This window comes from Papio anubis, chromosome 5 (genome assembly GCF_008728515.1).
Source record: "Papio anubis isolate 15944 chromosome 5, Panubis1.0, whole genome shotgun sequence".
Taxonomy (NCBI): domain Eukaryota; kingdom Metazoa; phylum Chordata; class Mammalia; order Primates; family Cercopithecidae; genus Papio; species Papio anubis.
The window spans coordinates 164,971,912-164,995,967 of NC_044980.1; the positions used below are offsets into that span (position 1 = coordinate 164,971,912).

At 49.9% G+C, this 24,056-nt stretch overlaps 1 protein-coding gene across 2 annotated transcripts in view; it reads right to left on the reverse strand.

The window, feature by feature from the left end:
* The window catches only part of SH3PXD2B (SH3 and PX domains 2B), a 118,724-nt gene that overhangs the window by 12,721 nt on the left and 81,947 nt on the right, over positions 1-24,056 (reverse strand). Inside the window, exons 7-13 of one of the 2 annotated variants that reach the window (XM_031666602.1) lie at positions 17,315-17,449; positions 13,373-13,477; positions 11,268-11,351; positions 8,845-8,962; positions 5,308-5,534; positions 1,962-2,011; positions 820-945 (exon numbers count right to left, since the gene is read on the reverse strand). In XM_031666602.1, the coding sequence (XP_031522462.1) occupies positions 820-945; positions 1,962-2,011; positions 5,308-5,534; positions 8,845-8,962; positions 11,268-11,351; positions 13,373-13,477; positions 17,315-17,449 (845 nt within the window). The remainder of the gene's footprint in view (positions 1-819; positions 946-1,961; positions 2,012-5,307; positions 5,535-8,844; positions 8,963-11,267; positions 11,352-13,372; positions 13,478-17,314; positions 17,450-24,056) is intronic. The other variant, XM_031666603.1, reaches the window with a different exon arrangement.

Consider the following 24,056-nt stretch of genomic DNA (forward strand, 5'->3'; position numbering starts at 1 on the left):
AACTCTTCAGGGCCTAGAAAAGCAGCCACCACACACAACCATAGTAGGTGATCCAGGAGTATTTTATTTGTTGCAGAGATGAGTAAATTAAACCTCGGCCTCCCAAGGTGAGGTTGGGGGGGGTGTGGTCTGACCAACTCTCACGCGTGACAGAGTGAACTTGGTGATGCCTGTGACTGGCTCACCTGCTTTTGAAAGTGTCTCAAGAACCATCTTTGCCAAAGCTTTCCAAACCCTGGCCCTAGCGGCCATCCCCTCCCTTACGGGTTTTCTTGGAAATATGAGAAAGAAATACCTTGAAGCTCTAACCCCATGAGCAAAGGAAAGAGAAATGCAGGAAGAGAATCTGGGGAACAAAGTAGACAAGCAGAGGGCGTGGGAAGAAAAGGAGAGAGGAGAAGTAAGAACGGAGGTGGGAGTTGGTAAAGAAAGGCATACAGCCAGTCACACAAGACCACATACTGTGGGATTTTATCTATATGAAGTGTCTACAACAGGCACATCTATGGAGACAGAAAGTGGACTGGTGGCTGCCTAGAGCTGGCAGGTTGAGGGGAGATGGAGGGTGACTGTTGATGGGTAAGGAGTTTCTTTTTGTTCTGGAATTAGATAGTGGTGAGGGTGGTGCAACCCTGTGAATACCATAAGCTGCTGAATTTTACACTTTAAATTGGTAAACTGTATGGTATGTGAACTATAAAGCTGTTAATCTCCGCCCCACCTCCACCCACCCAGTGAAGTAGGTGACAAGGGAGAAGTAGGAGGTGATACCCGGAATCAGGAATCACAAGTAGGTGAAGGAACACCAGGGCCACTCACCTCGACCTTCAGGCCCGCCTGGAAGCTGATGCCGTCTGGGATGGTTGTCTGGAATTCCGCGATGGTGTAATACTCTTCCTCCACTTGGGGCGGGATGGGCGGCTTCGGCAGGTTGAGGCCACGAGGCTGGTACGATCACACACAGGGTTATCGCCAATGCTAAGTGCACTCCTGCGACTCTGTGTCAGGGGGAGACTAAGGGCCTGGGGCATGCAATCACCCTCAAGGGGGTGCTGGGGACCTAGTTGGATTCTAAGGGACAACACAAATAGGACCACACAGATTGTCATCTCCTCAGTGAGACCTCACTGGCCCATCAGCTTTAGGGCGATGGGAAGAAACGTGGGACATTTGGGTACAATCATGAGAATCTGGAGCAAGACAATATTCTCTGAAATAAGAGGCAGTGACAGTTGTGGAGGGAGCTTAAGTTTGTTAGTAGATCTATCTGGGTTGGAAATACTGATGGCGGGAGTGACCTTGGGCAAATCACCCCCCTTTGAAGCCTCAGTTCTCTCTCCTGTAGAGTGGGCATAATAGTGTCTACCTGGTGGGGTTGCTTCAAGTATTAATGTTGTGAGGCGCTCAGCACATTGCACGGCACGCAACAGGTGCCTGATAAATAGCAGAGATTAAAAAAATACAACCCCAGCAGAGCAAGACCCCGTCTCAAAAAATAAAGCAAACAAACAAACAAAAAAAACCCCAAACCCAACAACCCATTGTTCCCAAGTATTGGCTTAAAAGGTACCTAGCGAATTTTACAAAACGGAGTATGAGCGCAGAATATGAGAATGGGACACAGATGATATTTGTGTCTCATCTCGGCTTGGACCTCAAGTCGCTTGACTTGAGAAGACTGATCTAAGACCAAGAGAAGGGCCCAGGGAGCAGAAAGCAGGTCCCGAGGCCCAGCTGTCACAGGAGCACTCTGGCCTCGTGGGCCAATTGTTTCACCTGCCTGCACCTCAGTCTTTCCACCTGGGGGTGGGACTAGCATTTATGCAGCCTGCTTCAAAAGGCTGTTGTGTGCACAGGAAAGAGAGCATTTCTGGAAGGGGGAGGGGTGTGCGAGGGGCTAGTGGACACCCCTCACAGCCCTCAAGTCAGTGGCCACTCCCCAGTGGCAAGGGTCCACTTACAATGGTCATGTCCCGGCGAGGAGGGGGTCTCTGCCTCATCTTTGGTGATCCTATGGAGAAACGAGAGCTTATTACACTCACGTGCAGAGTGCTACAGATGAGATTCCTGAGCTGGGCGCAGGACAGATCTATTCTCTCCTGCAGAAGATTGAACACAGGCGGCCGCATGCTGCCGCAACCCTTCCTGCGAGAATAGCCTGGGCAGGAAGGAGCTGCTCATGCGTGGCTCATAGTTGGCTCCAGACTCTCTCTACGTTGCTTTTCTTTTTTTTTTTTTTTTTTTGAGACGGAGTCTCGCTCTGTAGCCCAGGCTGGAGTGCAGTGGCCGGATCTCAGCTCACTGCAAGCTCCGCCTCCCGGGTTCACGCCATTCTCCGGCCTCAGCCTCCCGAGTAGCTGGGACTACAGGCGCCCGCCACCTCGCCCGGCTAGTTTTTTTTATATTTTTAGTAGAGACGGGGTTTCACCGTGTTAGCCAGGATGGTCTCGATCTCCTGACCTTGTGATCCGCCCGTCTCGGCCTCCCAAAGTGCTGGGATTACAGGCTTGAGCCACCGCGCCCGGCCTACGTTGCTTTTCTTGGATCTTTTCTACACAGGAATGAAAGGGGATGGTGCTGGATGCTCAAGTCATGGACATTCTCCAGAAAGGGCAAAAAGCAGTCTTCAGAATAACACAGAGATGGGTCCCAATCCAGCTCTGAGGCTCACAGCTGCTGGCACTGGACGGATGATTGGATTCTCGGAGCCACAAGGCCCTCATCTGTAGAACTGGCAGAATGTGTGTCACTCAGGGCAGCGGTGAGGATGAAAGGAAACATCTGTGAAGCTCTTGGCATGTGGCAGGCATGCAGTGAATGTTAACTGCACCTGGTTTTGTGCTCTAGAACAACCCAAACGCAACAATACACACACAAACACACCGAACCAAACATACTTGGGCTGATGACACAGGGGTTTATACTCCGGAAGCGGCTGCCCTAGCTCTGGGTCTCAGGGCCAGGAGGTGAGGACTTTGCAGTGGTTCAAGGCTCCTGGCTAAGGGCAGAATGTTGAGCAGGCTCAGCACGGGTCCATACAGAAGGGTAGTCTGGCGTTGGGGTGTGGAGGAGACTGCTAATCCCTTAAATTCCCATATACCTGTCTTCTATTAGAATAAATAGCAACAGAGATTGGCCAAGACACTTAGCTGTCTATATAAAGACTTCATTTTCCAGTCACCCTTGCAGCCAGCTACTGCCATGTGACTCAGTTTTGGCAGTGGGATGTAAGACAAAGTAGAAAGTGTGTAGCTTCTGAGCTGTGCACACAGTAGCCAGTGTGACCAGTGTGAAATAGCAGAAAGAATGAAACCTGGGAGAGGAAAGCAACGCCTCCTTTTCTTTTTTTAATGGAATTTCGCTCTTGTCACCCAGGCTGGAGTGCAATGCACTGCTTTTCATTGGCTGGACTAGTAGTGAGCCGTTCTGGACCAGGTGGATGAAGGCAACAAGACAGATGCGGAGTAATAAGACTCTTGATTGCCCGGAGCTGCCATATCAATCCTGAACATACACACAGACTGTTTTGTGAAAAAGAAATATATATCTAGATTATTTATTGGACGTGTGTATATATGTATATTCAGTGGTGGTCAGGGGTGTCTTTGTTTTAGCATCTGAATCAATCAATCAATCTATCTATCTATCTATCTATCTATCTACTTTTGAGAGACAGGGTCTCGCTCTGTTGCCCAGGCTGGAATGCAGTGGTGCAATCACAGCTCACCGTAGCCTCAATCTCCTGGGTTCAAGTGATCCTCCCACCTCAGCCACCCTAGTAGCTGGGACTACAGGTGCGTGCCACCATGCCCAGCTAATTAAAAAAATTTTTTTTTGTAGATAGGGGGTCTCACTATGTTGCCCAGGCTGGTCTCAAACTCCTGGCCTCAAGTGATCCTCCAGCCTCAGCCTCCCAAAGCACTAGGATTACAGTTGTGAGCCACTGTGCCCAGCCTGAACCTATACACTAACAAAGACATCGAGGTTGCAGATTTTCATTTGCTCCTCTAGAGATGATGGGAATACACCTATCCTCTTGGCCATGATTGGCAGATTAGAATCACATAAACTCGGGGACGGGCAGAACTCTTGCCACAGCATGTGAGGAAACATGATCAGTGACTTCTCAGGGCAGCTGAGCAAAGTATGAAACTTGGTTGAGGGACTCAAGAAGTTCACTGCCACTTAAAAACAGCTGGGAGAAGCCTAGCCAGGGGCAGCGGCCTCATCTCTGTGGCTAGCTGGAAGTCCGTTCTCAACAGCAGAGTCCACCTGCCCTGCATGACCAAGACAGGATCATGGGCACTGTACATAAGTCCCGGGCACCAGTGTGCCCATGCAGACACGGTATGGTAGCCAGTGTGACCAGGCCGACAACAGTAGTGAACTCGACTCTCAGGTGTGTTGGAAACATTAAATGGTAAAATATACATGAGGAGGCTTTGAAAAGCAAGCTGGGAGAGGCACTGTGTTGGAGTAAAGCCCACAGGGTCATCTTCTTTCTCTGGCTTAGAAACAAGGCCACACGGAGTAGTAGAGAGCACAGCACTCCCCAGGTTCAAGTCCCCGCCCCTGCTGTCTGCTAGCTGGGGCCCTTGGGCACACCCTCTCACCCTTCAGACTCCCAATCTGTAAAACATAAAAAGTAGTAATTTCCTCAAAGGTAGTTATGAGGAGTCAATTACACTAATTAGAAGGTTTCTGGCATGTAGCAGGTGCTTGCAAAACAGTAGCCAGTGTGACCACTGTGAGATAGCAGAAAGAACGCAACCTGGGATAGGAAAGCAACGCCTCCCTTTTTTTTCCTTTTTTTTTTAAATGGAGTTTTGCTCTTGTCACCCAGGCTGGAGTGCAATGGCACGATCTCGGCTCACTGCAACCTCCGCCTCCCGGGTTCAAGTGATTCTCCTGCCTCAGCCTCCCGAGTAGCTAGGATTACAGGCACCCGCCACCACGCCTTGCTAATTTTTGTATTTTTAGTAGAGATGGAGTTTCACTATGTTGGCCAGGCTGGTCTTGAACTCCTGACCTCCGGTGATCCACCCACCTCGGTCTCCCAAAGTGCTAGGACTACAGGTGTGAGCCACCGCGCCCAGCCAGCAATGCCTCTTGACTCAGATTCTGCAATTCACGGGCTGAAAGATCTGGAACAAGTTACCCAGGGTTTCTGGGTGTCTGTTTTCTAATCTAGAGGATGAGGGAGCAGCTGGGCTACTGTGAGGATGAGGGATGATGTGAGAAGCCTTGAGCACAGAGCTGGCACACAGGGGGTCCCGAGTGTTAGAAGCTGGGGCGGGTGTCACTCACTCTGCTTGGTGTCGCCGTCGGGCACTGGGCGGCCTTCAAACCGCCCATCCCTCTGGCTGCTGAGCAGCTCCTTCTCCCTGCCCACTGCGTTCTGCTGCCGGGAAACACCATCCAAGTCAAGGGCACCTGGGTGGGAGGGTGAGCCGGGGCCTGGCTTCGGGGGCAAGGGCTCCCCACTGTTCTTCTTTAGGTAGGAGGCGGGGGCCCAGCCTTCTTTGCCCTGGTACCTGTGAGGAGGAGGAAGGATGCTGTCAAACTGCTCCGCCAGGCGCAAAGGAAGAAGCCTCGCTCCTACTGGGAATCACACAACAGGTCCCAGGAAGCAGGAACGAAGGGTCGTGACTGCCCAGGGCCAGAGGTTGGCACACTGTGTATTTCCTCTTGATGATGCCTAAGCCCTCAGCTTGGCATTTTCAAGGCCTTTCCAACCCGGCCTCTACTTGCCCCTCTCACAGCACCTACCACATCCCACCCAGCCAGCAGGGCACCAGCCTGTGCTCTGAATCTCTGTGCTTTGCTGCCCCTTCCCAGCAGTCCCAGCTCTGGGGCCACCCACAGCCTGGCATAGACAGATGGAGATCTGTTCATACTGGTTAACACGGAGATTAAACATGTTTTCATATGGGATTAGCAGGTTGAGGGATGGGTCCAGGGCTTGCCAAGCGCCAGCTGGCCATCTCTAAACACAGAGTGATTGATACCCTGACAGACCAGCTCAGTGTCCTCCCAAAAGGGAATTCAGTGAGTGTCATCATCACTTAATCCTCTGCAGGAGAGATTCAGTTTTTGAGATAGGGTCTCCCTGTCACCCAGGTCAGAGTGCAGTGGTGCGATCATAGCTCACTGCAGCCGTGAACTCCTGGGCTCACGCGATCCTTCCATCTCAGTCTCCTATGTAGCTGGAATCACAGGTACACATCCCCATGCCCAGCTATTTATTTCTTATTTCTTGTAGAGATGGGGTCTTGCTATGTTGCCCAGGCTGGTCTCGAGCTCCTGGGCTCAAGTGATCTTCCTGTCTCAGCCTCCCAAAATGTTGGGATTACAGGCATGAGCCACCACACCTGGCCAGAATTCAGTTTTAACAGCAATGACCAGAGGGGTCAATCTAGACCAGGGGTGTGCTGCAGTCAGTCACACCAGCTGTGACAGCCAGTTGGGTACATCTCTCCCAATCTCTACATTTAGGTAGAAATCTGCAGTTTGTGTCTATCAATCTTAAAATACGCTCTGAGAGGGAATAGCCTAATTAGAAAGTGCCAGGCTGTATATAACCCACACCCTCAGTTTGACACAGTTCATTGTTTGGGGACACAGAGCCATAAGATGGGAGGTGATGTGCAGTGCTGAGTGGGCTCTGGGGTGAGAAGGGAATGGGCTGAAATCCTGACCGTCACTTTCTAGCGTCAGCCAAATCTTGAGATGACTGCAGCCCTTACTGACATCCTAACTACAACCTCGGGAGTGACCTTGAGTCTAGTTAAGCCACTGTTGAATTCCAGAGCCACTAAGTTTTGGGACAATTTATTATGCAGCAAGATAACATACTATTCAATATATGTTTGTTATCCTTTTAAAAAAGTTTTAAAAAAATTAAAGTCTTTAAATTTTAGAGACAGGGTCTTGCTGTGTTGCCCAGGCTGGAGTGGCACCATCATAGCTCATCACAGCTTCAAACTCCTGGGCTGTGATCCTCCTGCCTCAGCCTCCTGGGTAGCTGGGACTACAGGCACGCATCACATGTCTGGCTAATTTAAAAGGTTTTTATGCAGAGATGGGATCTTGCTATGTTGCCTGGGCTGGTCTTGAATTCCCGGCCTCGAGTGATCCTCCTGCCTTACCTCCTAAAGTACTGGGATTACAGGCATGAGCCACTGTGCCCGGCCCATGTTTGCTATTTGATATGGTTTGGCTGTGTCCCCATTGAAATCTCAACTTGAATTGTATCTCCCAGAATTCCCACGTGTTGTGGGAGGGACTCAGGGGGAGGTAACTGAATCATGGGGGCCGGTCTTTCTGTGCTGTTCTCATGATAGTGAGTAAGTCTCATGAGATCTGATGGGTTTATTTATTTTTTTTTTTTTTGAGACGGAGTCTTGCTCTGTCGCCCAGGCTGGAGTGCAGTGGCGCAATCTCGGCTCACTGCAAGCTCCACCTCCCGGGTTCACGCCATTCTCCTGCCTCAGCCTCCCAAGTAGCTGGGACTACAGGCGCCCGCCACTGCGCCCGGCTAATTTTTTCTATTTTTAGTAGAGACGGGGTTTCACCATGGTCTCGATCTCCTGACCTTGTGATCCACCCGCCTCGGCCTCCCAAAGTGCTGGGATTACAGGCGTGAGCCACCGCGCCCGGCCTGATGGGTTTATTAGGCGTTTCCACTTCTGCTTCTTCCTCATTTTCACTTGCCGATGCTATGTAAGAAGTACTTTTTGCCTCCCGCCATGATTCTGAGGCCTCCCCAGCCATGTGGAACTGTAAATCCAATTAAACCTCTTTTTCTTCCCAGTCTTGGGTATATCTTTATCAGCAGCATGAAAACAGACTAATACACTATTACTATCATTATCCTTCTTCAAATTTAAGTTCTGAGATCTCCCTCAGGAAGGCTTCTTGATCCCCAGGCTGAGAAGCCCCTCTTCTGTGTACCGAAGTCCCCATGCATCCCTCCAACATGGCCAACCACCTGCTCTATCACTGTTTATGAGTCTGTCTTCTGCACCGGGTGGTGTGACCTCCTGTGTCTTAATCACTGTCGACTTCTCAGCTCCCAGAACAGGGCTGGGCCCAGCAGAGATTCTTGGTGTTTGTTGAATGAATGAATGAATGAATGAATGCAGTGCTACGTGCTCAGCCTCCTGGAAATGGCCCAAATGTCCCGCCACACATCACGGCGCAGACACTAGATCGCAGGGACCTTGGCTTCCTCTCTTGCCCTAATTTCCTGCGGTCACACCCTGCCTATTGGGGGTGATCCAGGAGGGGTTCCCAGGACTTTCATTACTAAAACTGGGGAAGTCCCAGGCAAGGTGAGGACCAGTTGGCCACCCTGCCTGCCTGGGAGGCTCTGATTTCATCACATAGGTGAAAGGGCTGTCAAAGGTGTTTGGAATGCAGATGCCCTGCTTTTACCAACGGACTTTGAGAGATGAGGGCAGATTATTAGCCTAGGATGAATTACAGTCCTTGAGCGTTTATGCACCATCTTGTTCTCAGTATGGGGCTGAAGGGGGCTGTCACTCACATGGGGCAGTTTCGGCCTCCAATTCCCCATTATGAGAAACATCTGGAGGTGAAAACCAGCCTTGCTTAACAGGGTTGCTGCTATCTGTGGTTCAGTGTGTTTGCAGAAAGTTTTGCTTATTACGGACTTTTAGGGAAGGATATGGGCAGGGAGGGAGGCCAAACAACACAGAGAAGTATCCTTTTATGGTTCAGGCAGAAACTTCACCCAGATGCAATCACTGACTGACCTCTGTGAAGCCGGAGCCCATGTGGCCCCAAACCCACCCAGCAACAGTGGGAGGCGGCAGCTGGTACCTGATCTTCCACCAGCCTTCCAGGTTTTTCTGGATGACCTCCACCACAGCCCCTCTCTCCAGGTTCATTTCATCCTGGTCCCGAGCTGTGTACGGGTAGATGACCGTGTACTTCTCCTCTGTGGGGACAAAAGGAAGCTGGGGTCAGAAGAGGACACCAAGAGGCCTGGGATGCCCTTGCCCATTGGAGGGAAGATTTCCTTCAGAGATTTCTGGGCACCCCCCTGGCCCTGACCTAGCCCTGGACAGCCCTGTGCAAGCAGCAACAGAACACAGGACAAAGGGCAGGTCTCGATCCCTCTGAAACTCCTCAGCGCCACACACTCAGCCTCACGCCTCACCTGCTTCTACAGTATTCCCATCCATGGCATTCTCATCCCCCTTATCCCTGTTTATTGCCCCCCACCCACACCAGGAATTACCTTGTAACTCAACATATATTTGACTTATTTATTGTGTTTCGTGAGTGTGTGTCTGTTTCCTTTGCTGGAATATGAGCTCCAGGAAGGCAGGGCTTTGTCTGTCTTGTTCATTCCCATGTCTCCAGCACTGGGCATGGTGCTTGGAGTGTTGAGCAAATCAGTCAATATGCAGTAAATGAGCAAGACCTGAAGGCCTGATGGGAGCCACCTCGCTCACACAGAGGGGGTTAAGCTGTCTGTGGCTCCTTACCAGCTCTTACTGGTGGAGAGTTCAGGGAGAAGCTGAACTTTGGCAGTGGAGGGTTTCAGGCTGAAATCACTACCGAGGAAGACACAGTTCGTGATTTTCATGACCTTGCCGGTAGCTGATTTTCACTTTTATTAATTATGTTCAAGTCTTTGAATCCAACGATGCTCGAAGCTTCAACTTTCATTCGTGTGACTGGGACGCCTTCTACCCCACTCTGCAGTCCCCCGGCCCCTGAAACGGTGGGACCATCCTTACGGCCTCACCCTCCTCCCTGAGAGCTGCCCCCAGCTGCGTCCCTCCCACAGTAGCCCTGGAGGGCCTGGGCTCGGCGGGGCAGGTTGCTCACTGGCAGGGTGTCCCACAGAACTAGAACAGCTCCCACCCCCAATGTTATCTGCTCTGGCAGCTGAAATGGAGAAAAATGGATGTGTGTCTCAAGGGAGCCCGGCAAGGAGAGGAAAGGGCCCTCCTGTTTTGGTTACTTTTCTGGCCCTAGCGAGTGCCTGAGCCAGCTGTGGCCTGGTGTCATGGTTAAGATGCTGCTGCAGACGCTATCTCTTTGGGAAAACACCACACGCCGTCCACGGCCTGCCCAGCTGGTACAGAGGGAGGCGGCAAACACACAGGGCGTTTATTTATGTATTGATCTGGCCTGCTGACCTGCTCAGCGGGGGCTGAGCTGACTCGAGCTGCACATACCCTGTGCTCAGCACAGTCCGCTGTTCCCCTGCTTCACGGAAGTTGCAGGCTGGGCTGCTGGGCTGGGAGGGGTGGACGGAAGAATCCAGGTGCACAGAAGCTCTGTTTGGTTCGGGTGGGAAAGGGTGCCACCTGGGTCCCGGAATGAGGGCAGTCAGTCGTATGAGCCTGGACTCCTGCAGCCCCGCACCCTTCAGCTGAGTTGCACGGGCAGATTTTCTACCACCTGAGTTCCTCTCTGGGATCCATGGATTGCTCAGTGATTGCACACACGGCAGAGGGCGGAAGACCTTGCAGACTGCAGGCCTGCGGGGCCTTCCTTCCTAGTGTGCATTTGCCCTTCTTCTGGTGGTGCTACCAGCCTTTGTCCCCATGGCTTAGGTGAGGCCAAGCTCACCCCCTCCTGGAGGGAAGCAGTAGGTGTGGGACCCCGGCCTGGCCAAAGCGTTGCAACTCCCGGCCTCTGTGACTGGTTTTATGGATGGCAAGTGACCCTAGTGGGTCAGCTGGAAACAATCCTAGGACTTGTGTTGAAGGAGAAGCTCTTTCTTTGGTGATGTCCCTGAAAGGTACTTGGAATTGCTGTCATCACGAGAGAATGGTGCCAACAAGCAGAGAGGTGGTGAGAGAGTTCCAGGTCCTGATGAGAGTTTCAAATCCCCAGATCCAGCTCTGCTTGAAGCTAGCCCTACCCTGGGCTTTTTAGTGATATAAGTCAATACACTTCCCCTTTTGCTTAACCTGGTTTACATGGATTTCTTTCCCTTGCAACTCAAATGAGCCTGAATGAAGGAACAGGTCTGGTTCAGCCTTATAGAAACATACAGGCATCATTTTTTAACCTGAGAAACTTTAGAGCCCCAAGGCCAAGAAACACCCAAGGCTCGCTCCTCCCAAACCCACATGCCAACAACATACATGTCATACAAGACAGATGAGATCACTGTTTCTCACATGCAACAGGCACGGGCGGTCCCAGAGCAGGGAGGCTCATGCAGGTGCAGGGACCTGGCTCCAAACACCAAACGGGGAAGAAAACTCCGAGGTAGGCACCTTGACGCCAGCTGATGGCATACAAGTCCCCCAGAGTCCGGCGGCGGCCCACAGGCCGGGGCAGAGACCAATACCTCCATGAGACTGGATGGGCAGCATGTGGGAGGAAGGGCAGAGGGCACAGGTGAGAAGAAAGCACCACAATGTGTAGAGGCAAAGGTGGCACCAAGCACATGTCCCCATCCAGGAGAGCATTACCTCTGAGTCAATTCCAAGCCCCAGGCATCTTAGGAAGACCAAGATCCAGAGTACTAACCGTGAACTTGGGTGAAGAGGCTTCTAGTAGACATAGTTCCATTCCTAGCATGATTATAAAGAGGTGCTAGGCTGAGGTGGGAAGATCACTTGAGTCCAAGAGTTCAAGGTTGCAGTGAGCCATGATTGTGCCACTGCATCCAGCCTGAGTGACAGAGCGAGACCCCATCTCAAAAAAAAAAAAAAAAAAGGACCAGGCGAAGTCACTCATGCCTGTAATCCCATAATCCCAGCACGCTGAGAGGCCAAGGTGGGCGGATCACTTGAGGTCAGGAGTTTGAGATCAGCCTGGCCAACATGGCAAAACACCGTTTCTACTGAAAACATGAAAACTAGCTGGGCGTGGTGGTGCACGCCTGTAATCCCAGCTACTCGAGAGGCTGAGGCAGGAGAATCGCTTGAACCCAGGAGGCAGAGGTTGCAGTGAGCTGAGATTGTGCCACTGCACTTCAGCCTGGGCGACTGAGAAAGACTGTCTCAAAAAAAAAAAAATAATAAAATACATAAATAAATAAAAGTACTACCTGTGGTCCGGGGAAGAAAACAAATGTACACACTCAAGAAAATGTGGTCTCGCTCCCACCATCTTCTAGCTGTGTGACCCTGGGCAAGTCTCCCTACCTCTCAGATATTTCCTCATCTGTAAAACGGGACAGCAATGAGTGCCTGACAGAGGTGCTGTCATGGTGGTCATCATTCAGCATCTCAGGGGTTCTAGTTTCCACGCACCACATCACTACCCCTTAATCTGAATTGATTCTGGCGGTAACCCCGTGTTATCCCTGCCTAGTGCCTGGCGGGCCTCACACACACAGAGCAAACCAACAGATATTTTACTCTGAGGGGCGCTGGCTGTAATACAACTCGATGGAAAACCATATGTCAGTGTTTTGCTAACCTTTGAGCATAGAAACAACCCCCTTCTCCTCACCCTCTTTTCTGATAAAGATACGCTATACGTGGCTCTGTGCTTTCTCGTAACAGTCAACTAAAAGCCAAAAAAACTCAACTCTAGGTAAGGTACTGCTGATACAATAATAACTGTCACTGGTCACTTACTGTTCTAGGTTCTTTGCAGGTGGATCTCATTTAATTTTTTCAAAAATCCCATGATGAAGATATCACTGTTTCGATTTTTAGACGAGAGGCTGAGGCTTAGAGAGGTTAAATTACTGGCCCAAGATCACTCAACCAGGAAGTGGTACAGCTGAGATTAAAATTCAGGTGTGTCTGATTCTTAAGCCCCTGGTGACGAGTGAAGTGAACTCACTAAAGGCCCTACTTTTAGGAATCTTTCTACGGGGGGAAAGGGAGTTGGTTGGGACTTAGCGTTTCTGGCATGGCAGGAATCACCATTCAGGACATGTGTAGGGAAGGTTCTCTGGGCAACAACGGACGTGTGTCTGTGGGTGAGTGGAGGGGGACCCCTGGTCAGGGCCACTTCAACCCACAGAGAAAGCAGAGGTTTTTAAACAGATGGGGCCAAATGTCTTGCAAATGAGCTGAAGCAGCTCCAGCACCTTGGCCACCAAATAATTCTAGGCAGAAATAGTGAACTGTTTTTGAGGATCAGGCTGGGGCCCTCCTGGGGTCCCATGAAAGGGTTAGGGCTTGAGCTCTGGGAAGGCTCACCTAGGTTGCTACCAAAGGCCCCTAAGAGAGGGCGGGCTTGCCCCTCAGCCCTAATACCATGGCCTGGTTTCTGGTTCACAGGCCATGGAGCCTGAGCCAGTGAGCTGCTGAGAAGCAGAGACAGAGGCCTCAAGAAGAGACTGGGTGAAAGATAACCCAGTATAGGCGATGACTGCACAGGTCCTCCCCAGCGAGCAAAGGCTCGAGCTCCTCCCTACCTTCTTCAGGCTGCAGAGAAAACTCATCCTGCACCCCATCCTGGCCTTCGAGGCACGTTGCGGGGACCCAGCCTTGCTCCTCAGCAGTGCTGACGAACCACCAACCTGGGGAAGCGAGAGTGCAGAATGATGTTAGTTGCGTCAAGCATGAGGCCACGGGGTCAGAACGTAACAATTGCACAGGGTAAGGCTAAAGTTACCATTTTAATGGTAGAACACAACTACCAATGTTACCTGCTAACTGCTAAAAGTAAGTCCAGAAACTTGCTCCTGAGCCTGGGACAGGGAAGAGTAAAGTCATCTTAAATGACAACAATAAAGAGGCCGGGCACGGTGGCTCATGCCTGTAATCCCAGCACTTTGGGTGGATTGCTTGAGGCCAGGAGTTCAAGACCAGCTTGGGCAACATGACAAAACCCTGTCTGCGTGAAAAATTTAAAAATTAGCCAGGCATGGTGGTGCATGCTTGTAACCCCATCTACTCGGGAGGCTGAGTTGGGAGGATCACCTGAGCCCAGGAGGTCAAGGTTGCAGTGAGCTATGATTGTGCCACTGCACTCCAGCTCGGGTGACAGAGTGAGACCCCCATCTCAAAAAAAAAAAAAAAAAAAAAAAAAAAAATGAACGTTCACCTTCACTAAGATGTGTGATGCACCCATCATTTTACTCGCATTAAATACAATCTTCACATTATCATCCCAACTGCACACATGAGGAAACTGAGGCTCAAAGAGGCAAACCGATTTGTCCAAGTTCACGTGGCTTGTGGTAGAGTGGCGATGCGTGCACAGGGCTGTTGGATGCTAAAGGCACTGCCCTTATCTGAGACGCACGCAGATTTAGCATCTGCTTCAGAGGCCTCTGACCCAGGCTCAGACATTGCCTAACGACAAGGGCCTGCATGGGACCTGTGGTAGGGACAATAATGACCCTCGTCCCGCAAAGATGTCCGTGTCCGAATCCCTCAAACCTGTAAATATATTAAGTTACGTGGCACTAGGGTATGAAGGTTGCTAATCTGCTGACCTAAAAATAGGGAGTTTATCCCAGATTCTCTGGGTGGGCTTAATGTAATTCCAGGGCTCCTTAATATGCCAGAAGGAGGCAGGAGTCATGGGGAGATGTGGCTGTTGAGGAAAGACACAAAGGTGCAACGTTGCTGGCAATGAAGAAGGAAGAAGGGGCCGTGAGCCAAGGCGGCTTCCAGGATCTGGAAAAGGCAAGGAAACAGATCCTATTCGGAACCTGAAGAAAGCAATGGGGCCCTGTCGATCCCTTGATTTTAGGTCAGTGAGACCATGCTGAACTTCTGACCCACAGACTATCAGATAATAAATACGTGCTGTTGGCCAGGCGCGGTGGCTCACGCACGGCGGTTCTACGATTTTCTAAAGATTCGTATTGGTAAATATTTGTATGAAGATAAGGAAACTGTCATAACACAATGACAGCAATGACAACAATGTGTCAGATACTGTCCTGAGGGCTGCACGTCCACTCCTAGCTTGCTAGATCTTCACCATAGCCTTATGAGGTGTGTATTATTATTGCTACCATTTTACAGATGGGGAAGCTGAGGCTTAGCGACTCTCTCAAAGTCACAAACATAGAAAGTGGCAGAGCCAGGATTCAAACCCAGGCTGTCTCTGTGCTCTTAACCATTTTCACTAATGCCTCACAAACTGCTGGAGGGAGGATAAATCAAAACAGCCACTGTTTTGGAAGCAGATAAGTTGGTGGTATCTTAAAATTTAAAGTATGTGTGTCTTGGCTAGGTACAGTGGCTCACACCTGTAATCCCAGCAGTTTGGGAGGCCAAGGTGGGTGGATCACCTGAGGTCAGGAGTTTGAGACCAGCCTGACCAGTATGGTGAAACCCCGTCTCTACTAAAAATACAAAACTTGGCCAGGCATGGTGGCGTGTGCCTGTAGTCCCAGCTACTTGGGAGGCTGAGACAGGGGAATCACTTGAACCCGGGAGGTAGAGGTTGCAGGGAGCTGAGATCGTGCCACTGCACTCCAGCTGGGGCAACATAGCAAGTCTCTATCTCCAAAAAAACTAAATAAATAAAATATGTGTATCTTAGGGTCCAGCTGTTTCACTTCTTGGAATCTAACCTAAAGAAACACTGACATGCACACAGACATGTTCACACTGGAGTACAAATACGAATATATGAACATGGCTCACTCGGGCATTGAATACTACGCAGATGTGAAAAAGTATCAGAGGAGCTAGACAGCAACTAAAAAAAGTTGCAGATCAAAATGTATACAATGACACCACTGGGTTTTTAAAAAACCCACAAAATACATACATATACATACAAAATATGATGTGTTTGCGTATATGTACAAGTATATATGTATGAATATGTGTATGTGTGAGTGTATGTATTCACATGTATGCACACGTACACATACACACAAGTGTATATAACATTTTCAAGAAAGATTCATACCTAACGGATAGAAGGGTTATCTGGGGTTCAGAAAGGGGGTTAGGGTTGAAGCTGGTAGAAAAAATAGATTTTAGTTTTATCATTAATCTTCTAAGAATAATGTATCCATATATTACTTGAATAAGTACAATATAATTGAAAATAAATGTCATCAGTGTGTTGGCTACTTGAAGAGGTACCCACTCACCCTCTCCCTTCTTTTTGCTGCCCTCTGCACATACCAACACTCTTCCTGGCCCCTACTCTTCTTCCCAGTCACCTGGGAAGCTTCCTGACTTCCTGCAAGCTGGGGGCCGAGGGCAGTGAGTGCTCCTGCCTTTACATCCCCATGGTATGTCCTAGCCACAGCACATAATCTGCATATACTCATTCTCAGGAATTGGAAAGTCACATGGCCTTGGGGGCTGCTGGAGTTGGTTTGGAATTCCGGTTCTGCAGCCTGTTGTGCGATGTGGGGTGAGTGACTGAGTCACTTGGAGTCATGGTTGTATCAGCTGTGAAGCAGGGATGGCAACTCCTATGTTGAGTAACGAAGGAAGTTTGCCTGGCTGGCGCTGGTCTCATGACTAATGCCACCATCATCCAGATGATGTTGGAAACATCGCCCTTCCCATTCTTTGGACCTCAACTAGCCATTGGGCTGTCACAGAGACTGACCCACTAATGATATGATTAGCTAACATCACATGTCAGCCACAACAAACCCACTGGTTTCCACTGCATTTTCCCAGGGAGGATCTGCTTATTTCCTGCTCTTCGCCTTCAATGGGGTGCGATGGCTGCTTTGTAGCTAAGGAAGGCAAAGGGGAAGGAAACCCACATTTTTTGGAGCATCTACTGTGTGCTAAGCACAAGTTTAAGCAGTATATCATCTCACTTAATCTTTACAATCACTCTTCACAGCAGAAGTTTTTATTCTGTAGATAAGAAAACTAACAGTCAGAGAATGAAGCCACCTGAACTACTGTGAAATGTGGAATTCCGATGGAAATCCAGGTTAAGTGGCTCAATCATACCACATTCTGTCCCAGACCCAGCCAGTGTCCATGACCAGTGGTCCCTGTGATGGGCAGGTAGGCTAAGGGGACAGGGAATGTGTCTGTCCCATTAGAGCCCAGAGCGATCGAGCCTTCTTGAAGACTCCCACGGGTAAGCAAAGGCAAATCAACAGCGCACATTTCCAGTGAATGCTGGACTGTATCTGCAAGTACTTTAGAACTTGCAGAAGGAATGTTTATAAAATGCGAACGTCAGAACAAATCGGTACCATCTGAACCAACAGGATAATGGTGAGTGGTGACTAGGTGGGATATTCGAGCACAGTGATTAAACAGAGTCCTCTTTCTCGGAAACCCTGGGCCGGATCTATGGGAACTGGCCAGTCTGGACCGGCCACTTCAGTTTCTGAGTTTCCAAATGTTTCCTGTCCTAGGGGCCTGGTGACAGGGTAGTGGGAGAGGGAGATGGTCTAGGTCCCCACCTGACTCATTCTTCTCGATGATGTCCACCACCTGCCCCACGCTGAGGCTGATCTCCGAACTCTCCTGTTTCTGGTAGTTGGCCACCACCACGTACTGCTCCAGGACCATGGGGTCCACTGAGGTTTGGTCACCCCCTGTGGATAGGAAACAGACATGACATCTGGCCACCACCATGCTTGAAAGAGCAGGAGCCAGAGCAGTAGGGCGGGTTAAGAGGACATTCCAAATAAAAAAGAAGCAGTTACAGGACTCGTCTCAAGGGTGACTTGATCTATTCGTTCTTCTATTCATGTGCTTACTCAACCACCAAAATTGACCAAGTGCTATTCTGTGCAGGCACTGGGGTTTGAGTCGATTAAGATATGGTACCTGCCCTGAAGATGTTCACAGCCTAGTGGGAAAGCTCATTCATTCATACTTAGCCATTCCTCCATCCATCTGTCCATCCATCCACTTGTCCGTCCGTCTGTCCATCCATCCATCCATCCATCTGTCCTCCATTATCCATCCATCCATCATCCATCCAACCAAACATTCATCTATCTGCCATCCATTCAACCATCTATCCACTCATGATCTATCCAATTAAACACCATCATCCATCAACCATCTCATCATCCATCCAAAATCACTCACCTACTAATCTATGAAATCACCAGTGATGTTCCAGACACTCTAAAGAGTATAACGGTGAATAAAACAGCTATGACTCCCAGCCTCAAGTAACTCAATCTAGTCACAGAGACAGACAAGTACATAAGTATATATAATTAATAAGCTATAGAATTATATAAGCATTAGTTTATGATAAGTTGCTGGAAACAACCCGATGCTGGGACAGAAAATGAAGGGGAAAGACAATGCTATATTAAACGGGGTGGCTGGCAAGACCTCCTTAAGGAGGTGACATAACACAGGGACCTGAGAGAGGAGGAGGGGTCATAAGGAGAATCGGGGAAGAGCAGTGTAGGCACATTCTGAGATGGGAAAGGACTTGGGGTCTTCGGGACTGGAAGGAGGCTAGGTGAGGAAGTACATGGAAAGAGTGTTCTGAGTGAGGTCCCCGAGGAAAGCACGGGTCAGATCAGGCAGGGCCTTCGGGGCCAAGTAAAGAAGTTGGGTTGCTTTTAACCTTGAAGTAGAAAGCCACTTAAGGGCTTTAAGAAAGGAATGACAAGAGTCACATCTTTAAAAAGATAATTCTGACTGCCATGTGGAGAATGGATCAGAGGCTGACAAGAAAGAAAGCAGGAGAGTAGTTGGAGGACATGAAGTTGTCAAGGAAGAGGTGACGGTGGCCTGGACCAGGGCAGTGGCAACAGAAGGGAATGAAGTAGAGGGGTGCTTCAGGGAGGCCGTGCCACGGGATTCAGGGTGGACAGCTTCCTGGGAGTCGTGCAGCCCTGGTTAAGCACTAAGACATATCTGACAAATAAATGAAAAGATAATGCAGAATACAGGTGATTTAAATAGCAAGGGCATCTGAGTTCAGAGACTCCAGAGAGAAGCGGGCAGCTGGGTGACTTTTAGAGCAGCAGGCTAAATGTGGGGGAAGGGCACCCAGACATTTGTGGTCATAGGAGGGCCCTGGTATTCTAAAAGTCCTGATTCAAAATAGTCTTTCCTATTGTTCCCATAAATCATTAAAATATCCAGGAAACCCCACATTTTGTGTCAAAATGCACCCAGTTGGCCGGGCGTGGTGGCTCACATCTGTAATCCCAGCGCTTTGGGAAGCCGAGGAGGGTGGATCACCTGAGGTCAGGAGTTCAAGACCAGCCTGGCCAACATAGCAAAATCTCGTCTCTACTAAAAATACAAAAACGAGCTGGGCATGCTAGCGTGCGCCTGTAGTCCCAGCTACTCAGGAGGCTGAGGCACGAGAATCGCTTGAACCTGGGAGGCAGAGGTTGCAGTGACCTGAGATCGCACCACTGCACTCCAGCCTGGGTGACAGAACAAAACTCCGTCCCCCATCACCACCCCCCAAAAAAAACAAAAACCAAACCAAACCAAACCAAACCAAACCAAAAACCACCCAATCGTGGAGCAGCGTGGGAGAACCAGCGCACACAGATGACTTTGTGCATCTCTCCCCACTCTGTTGGGTGGTGTCTCGTTGGCTTGAAATTGGCCATGGTGGGAGTATTTACACCACAGAAATTGGTAACTGCTACAGAGCAGGGCTTCTCCACTGGAGAGCTGGTAGTTAAGTGTCCACCAGCACACCACTGCACTCCAGCCTCTGCAACCAGAAGGAGCACAGAAGCCCCTTGTCAGAACCATGCGGTCTGGATTTTTGATGTGAAAAAGCAGAACAGGGCATTGTAGCTGGGTGAAGGGTCCTGCTTCTTGGCTCTGTGCCCATGCTCTGGCCACTCATCCTCCCTGCCAGAGGGTAACAGGGAAATGGGAGGGCCTTTGGGCTGGGGACAACCCTGCCGCTTGCCCTCTGCATAGAGAAAGCATGAGGAGAACAGAGGAAGAGAGAGCAGGAAAGAAACAGAAGATGCAGGCTCATGGTTCAGAAGATCGGGCAGGAAGCAGCCTCAATGAGGGCCTATCACAGCCTACAGACAGCACAGAAACCCTCTCAACACAGCTGCCCTGCAAGCTGGGTACTGCCACCCCCATTTTGTGGGCAGGAACACAGAGGCTCAGAGATGTTAAGTGACTTTCTCTGCATCACACAGCTGGCTATGGACAATGCTGGACTCTGTCCACTTGGCTCCAGGCTCTCCTGTGTGTTGGGGCACAGCAGTGAGAAAAGAAAAGATGACGGGGGAAGAAGGGCTGTCCTCCCCCGAGGGCCTGGTCAGGCTCAGTCTGACATCTCTGCATGTCTCAAGGCTTGTCTGCTATTTCCAGCCCTCTCCTCATCCTCCACTTCCCCCGAGGTCAGGTGGCAGGGCCGACTTTTCTAGACTCAAGAAGACAGTTCCCCCAAGCCAGCCCAGCCACGTGGGCAGTGGCCTGAGTGTGCTGCTTCACGCCCCCTTCCCGCTGGCCCCATTCACAATGAGCTTCTTGAGGGCAGTGGCCTTGACTGCCTCCGAACCACCTGGCACTTACTAGCTCCTTGAAGGTGCTGTCCAGTGAATCAATGAATGTAGGATGCTGGCTTTTGAAGGCTTTTGACAACCTGTCCTGGTCACTAGAGTCACTATTCTCTGTGAATCTACCATCTGGTAGAATCCAGCATCTACCCCAGGATCTAGCCTGCCCGAGGGCTCAAAACCCCAGGAGTGCAGTTTCCCTTCTATCTGGGCCCTCAGGTGAGCTGGACCAGGTAAATGTGCTACCCTGTCCCTCAGCTTGAGAGAAAGAACTGGAAAGAAAAGAGAAAAAGCCCCCACTTCACAGCCAGGTTGGTGCCTGCACCTGCTGTCCCAGTTAATGCTCAGAGACAGGCCCACGTCTTCCAGGCAGGCAGTCACCGGCTGGTGTGGGGTCAGGGAGTGGCTGTGAGGATTTCCTCACCGAGCCACAGGTTTCACGCAGGCGACTTTCTCTGCAGTGCTCCATCACCCGGCTTCACCATGTCCTCACGGAGCCACACCCTCTGCACCAGGGTCTGAAAGGGGCTTTGCTGGGGCCAGGGGAGGGGAGGCAGATGCTGTAACTGGTCTCTGTCCTGCCCCTCCAGTCTGCCCTCCATACAGCAGCCAGAACGCTTGCTCAAAAATGCTACTCTGGTCATGCCACTCCCTCCCTGCTCAGCACCTGCCATGGGCTCGGCTCGCCTTCTGGTCTTGTCTTTTGGCCACTTCATCCCTAGCGCACCTGCAAAGCATAAAGGTGCCTTTGCAGAGGCTATTTTCTCTGCCTGGGATGTCTCAACCTCTCCTCCTTATTTCAATGGGAACCACCTATTCTTAGCCTCGTAACTGGTCCCTGGCACCAGCCTTGATCCTGCAATTTATTTGTTTGTTCTCTTTATTTTTTGAGATGAAGTCTTGCTATGTCACTAGGCTGGAGTGCAGTGGTGCAATCTCGGCTCACTGCAACCTCTGCCTCCCAGGTGCAATAGATTCTCCTGCCTCACCCTCCTGAGTAGCTGGGACTACAGGCGCCCGCCACCACACCTGGCTAATTTTTTGTATTTTAGTAGAGACGGGGTTTCACCATGTTAGCAAGGATGGTCTTGATCTCCTGACCTGGTGATCTGCCTGCTGTGGCCTCCCAAAGTGCTGGGATTACAGGTGTGAGCCACCATGCCCGGCCATTTATTTTATTTTATTTTATTTTTTGAGATAGAACCTTGCTCTATTGCCCAGGCTGGAGTGCAGTGGCACGACCTCAGCTCACTGCAACCTCTGCCCCCAGGGCTCAGGCGATTCCCTCGCCTCCCGAGTAACTGGGACTACAGGCATGCACCACCACACACAGCTAATTTTCGTATTTTTAGTAGAGATGGGGTCTCACCCATGTTGGCCAGGCGGGTCTTGAACTCTTGACCTCAAGTGATCGGCCTGCCTTGGCCTCCCAAAGTGCTGGGATTACAGGCTTGAGCCACCGCGCCCGGCTGCCATCTGTTTTCAATATAGCAGCTAGAGTGATCCTTTTAAAAGACGTGTCAGAACATGTTTCTCAAAGGTCAAGTCCCTGTGATGGTCCTCACTTCACTTGTGAAAACCCTCAGTGGCCTACAGGGCCCTGTCTAATCCGCCTCTGATCAGTTTTTTTTTTTTTCAAATAGAGTTGGGGTTTCGCCATGTTGTCCAGACTGGTCTTGAACTCCAGGGCTCAACGAACCCACCTGCCTCAGCCTCCCAAAGTGCTGGGATTACAGTTGTGAGCCACTGCGCCCGGCCTTTTGAAACCTTATTAGACCTCATCTCCTTCACTCTCCCCAGTGTGGCACAGATGGTTACTTATTCCCTATCCTCTATTTCTTCTATAGTAATAGAATTCCTGAGTTTTGGCAGGGCACGGGGCCACTTGGAATAAGACTCCTTTATAGTCGGGAGTGGTCATGTAACTAAGCCCCAGACAATGAGATATAAGTGTGGAATTGTGTGCACGTGCTTGGTAAGAATCCTTACAGGAGGTAACTGATTCTGTGTCACCCTTTCCTCATTACTACTGGCTGAAATGTCAATGTGATGGCTGGTGCTGCAGCAGCCATCTTGGGTCATAAGCAGCCATGGGAATGCTGGTGTTGTATGGCAGAGCAGCAAGATGGGGGCCTGGGTCCCTGCTACCATTGAACACTCTATCACTCCTGGACTATCTCTGGGATTTGAACTAAGAAGAAAAAAGTTCAGCTGTTTAAGTCACAATTATTTTGGATTTTCTGTTGCTTGTAGTCAAACCTAATTCACTTGTATCTTTGGTCGCTAGTCTCTGACCAGTAGCATCCTTGCCAGTCCTTCTCATGCAAAGCCTGTTTCTACTACAGAGATTTTTGCATTTGCTGTTGGGGACAGTCTTCTCCAGACACCTGCATAGCCTTTGCTCTCCTTTCCTTCAGGTTCCTGCTCAAGTGGCATCTTATCAATGAGACCTTCCCTGCCTGCCTTGCACTGCCTCATTCAGTTTTATTTCTTCCATAGTGCTTTCAAAAACTGTCATAGGTTCTGTATATTTGCTCGTCTCCTTGTTTACTTTTCTACTCTAGAAGTGCCACAAGGGCAGGGACAGTCTCTTGTTCACTGCTGTGTTCACACTGCCTAAAGGCTTGTAGGCCTGTCATGTGTTTTGGTACAAGGGGAGCTAAGAATGCGTATATATATAGATTATATATATAAAATGTATTTTATAGATAATATATTATATAATATATATATTTTATATATATTAAAAATATATTTTTTATAAATATATATTTTTTGAGGTGGAGTTTTGCTCTTGTTGCCCAGGCTGGAGTACAATGGCTCAATCTCGGTTCACTGCAACCTCCGCCTCCTGGGTTCAGGCAATTCTGCCTCAGCCTCCTGAGTAGCTGGGATTACAGGCATGCACCACCATGCCTGGCTAATTTTTATATTTTTAGTAGAGACAGGGTTTCGCCATGTTGGCCAGGCTTGTCTCGAACTCCTGGCCTCAGGTGATCTGCCCGCCTCGGCCTCCCAAACTGCTGGGATTACAGGTATGAGCCACCACGCCTGGCTGAATGTTTTTATATTTTTTAAGAGCTGTAAAGAAGAAGGAGAAGAGGAAGGAGAAAATGAGAAAGAATTATTGTTATTATTGGTAGTAGTAGTGACAGAGACTGTATGTGGCCTATAAAGGCTAACATATTCACCATCTGACCCTTTGGAGAAAGTTTGTCAGTCCCTGGCCTAGAACATGGATGGCTTCTTACTAGGGCTCAGTAAGTGTCTGAATGAAGGAAGGAACAGTTTAAAACTCAGTTCTGCCAGGTGCCTGTAATCCCAGCACTCTGGGAGGCCAAGGCAGGCGGATCAGGAGGTCAGGAGTTTGAGACCAGCCTGGCCAACATAGTGAAATTCCATCTCTACTAAAAATGCAAAAATTAGCCCGGCATGGTGGTGTGTGCCTGTAATCCTAGGTACTCAGGAGGCTAAGGCAGGAGAATTGCTTGAACCTGGGAGGTAGAGGTTGCAGGGAGCTGAGATTGCGCCACTGCACTCCAGCTTGGGCAACAGAGTAAGACTTCGTCTCAAAAAACAAACAAACAAACAAAAAAACCCCAAACCCCGCCCCCCTCAGCTTTAATGACTTCCTACCTCAGGGAGCATTCAAATACCTTCCTTCACATTTCACTTTGTTTATACA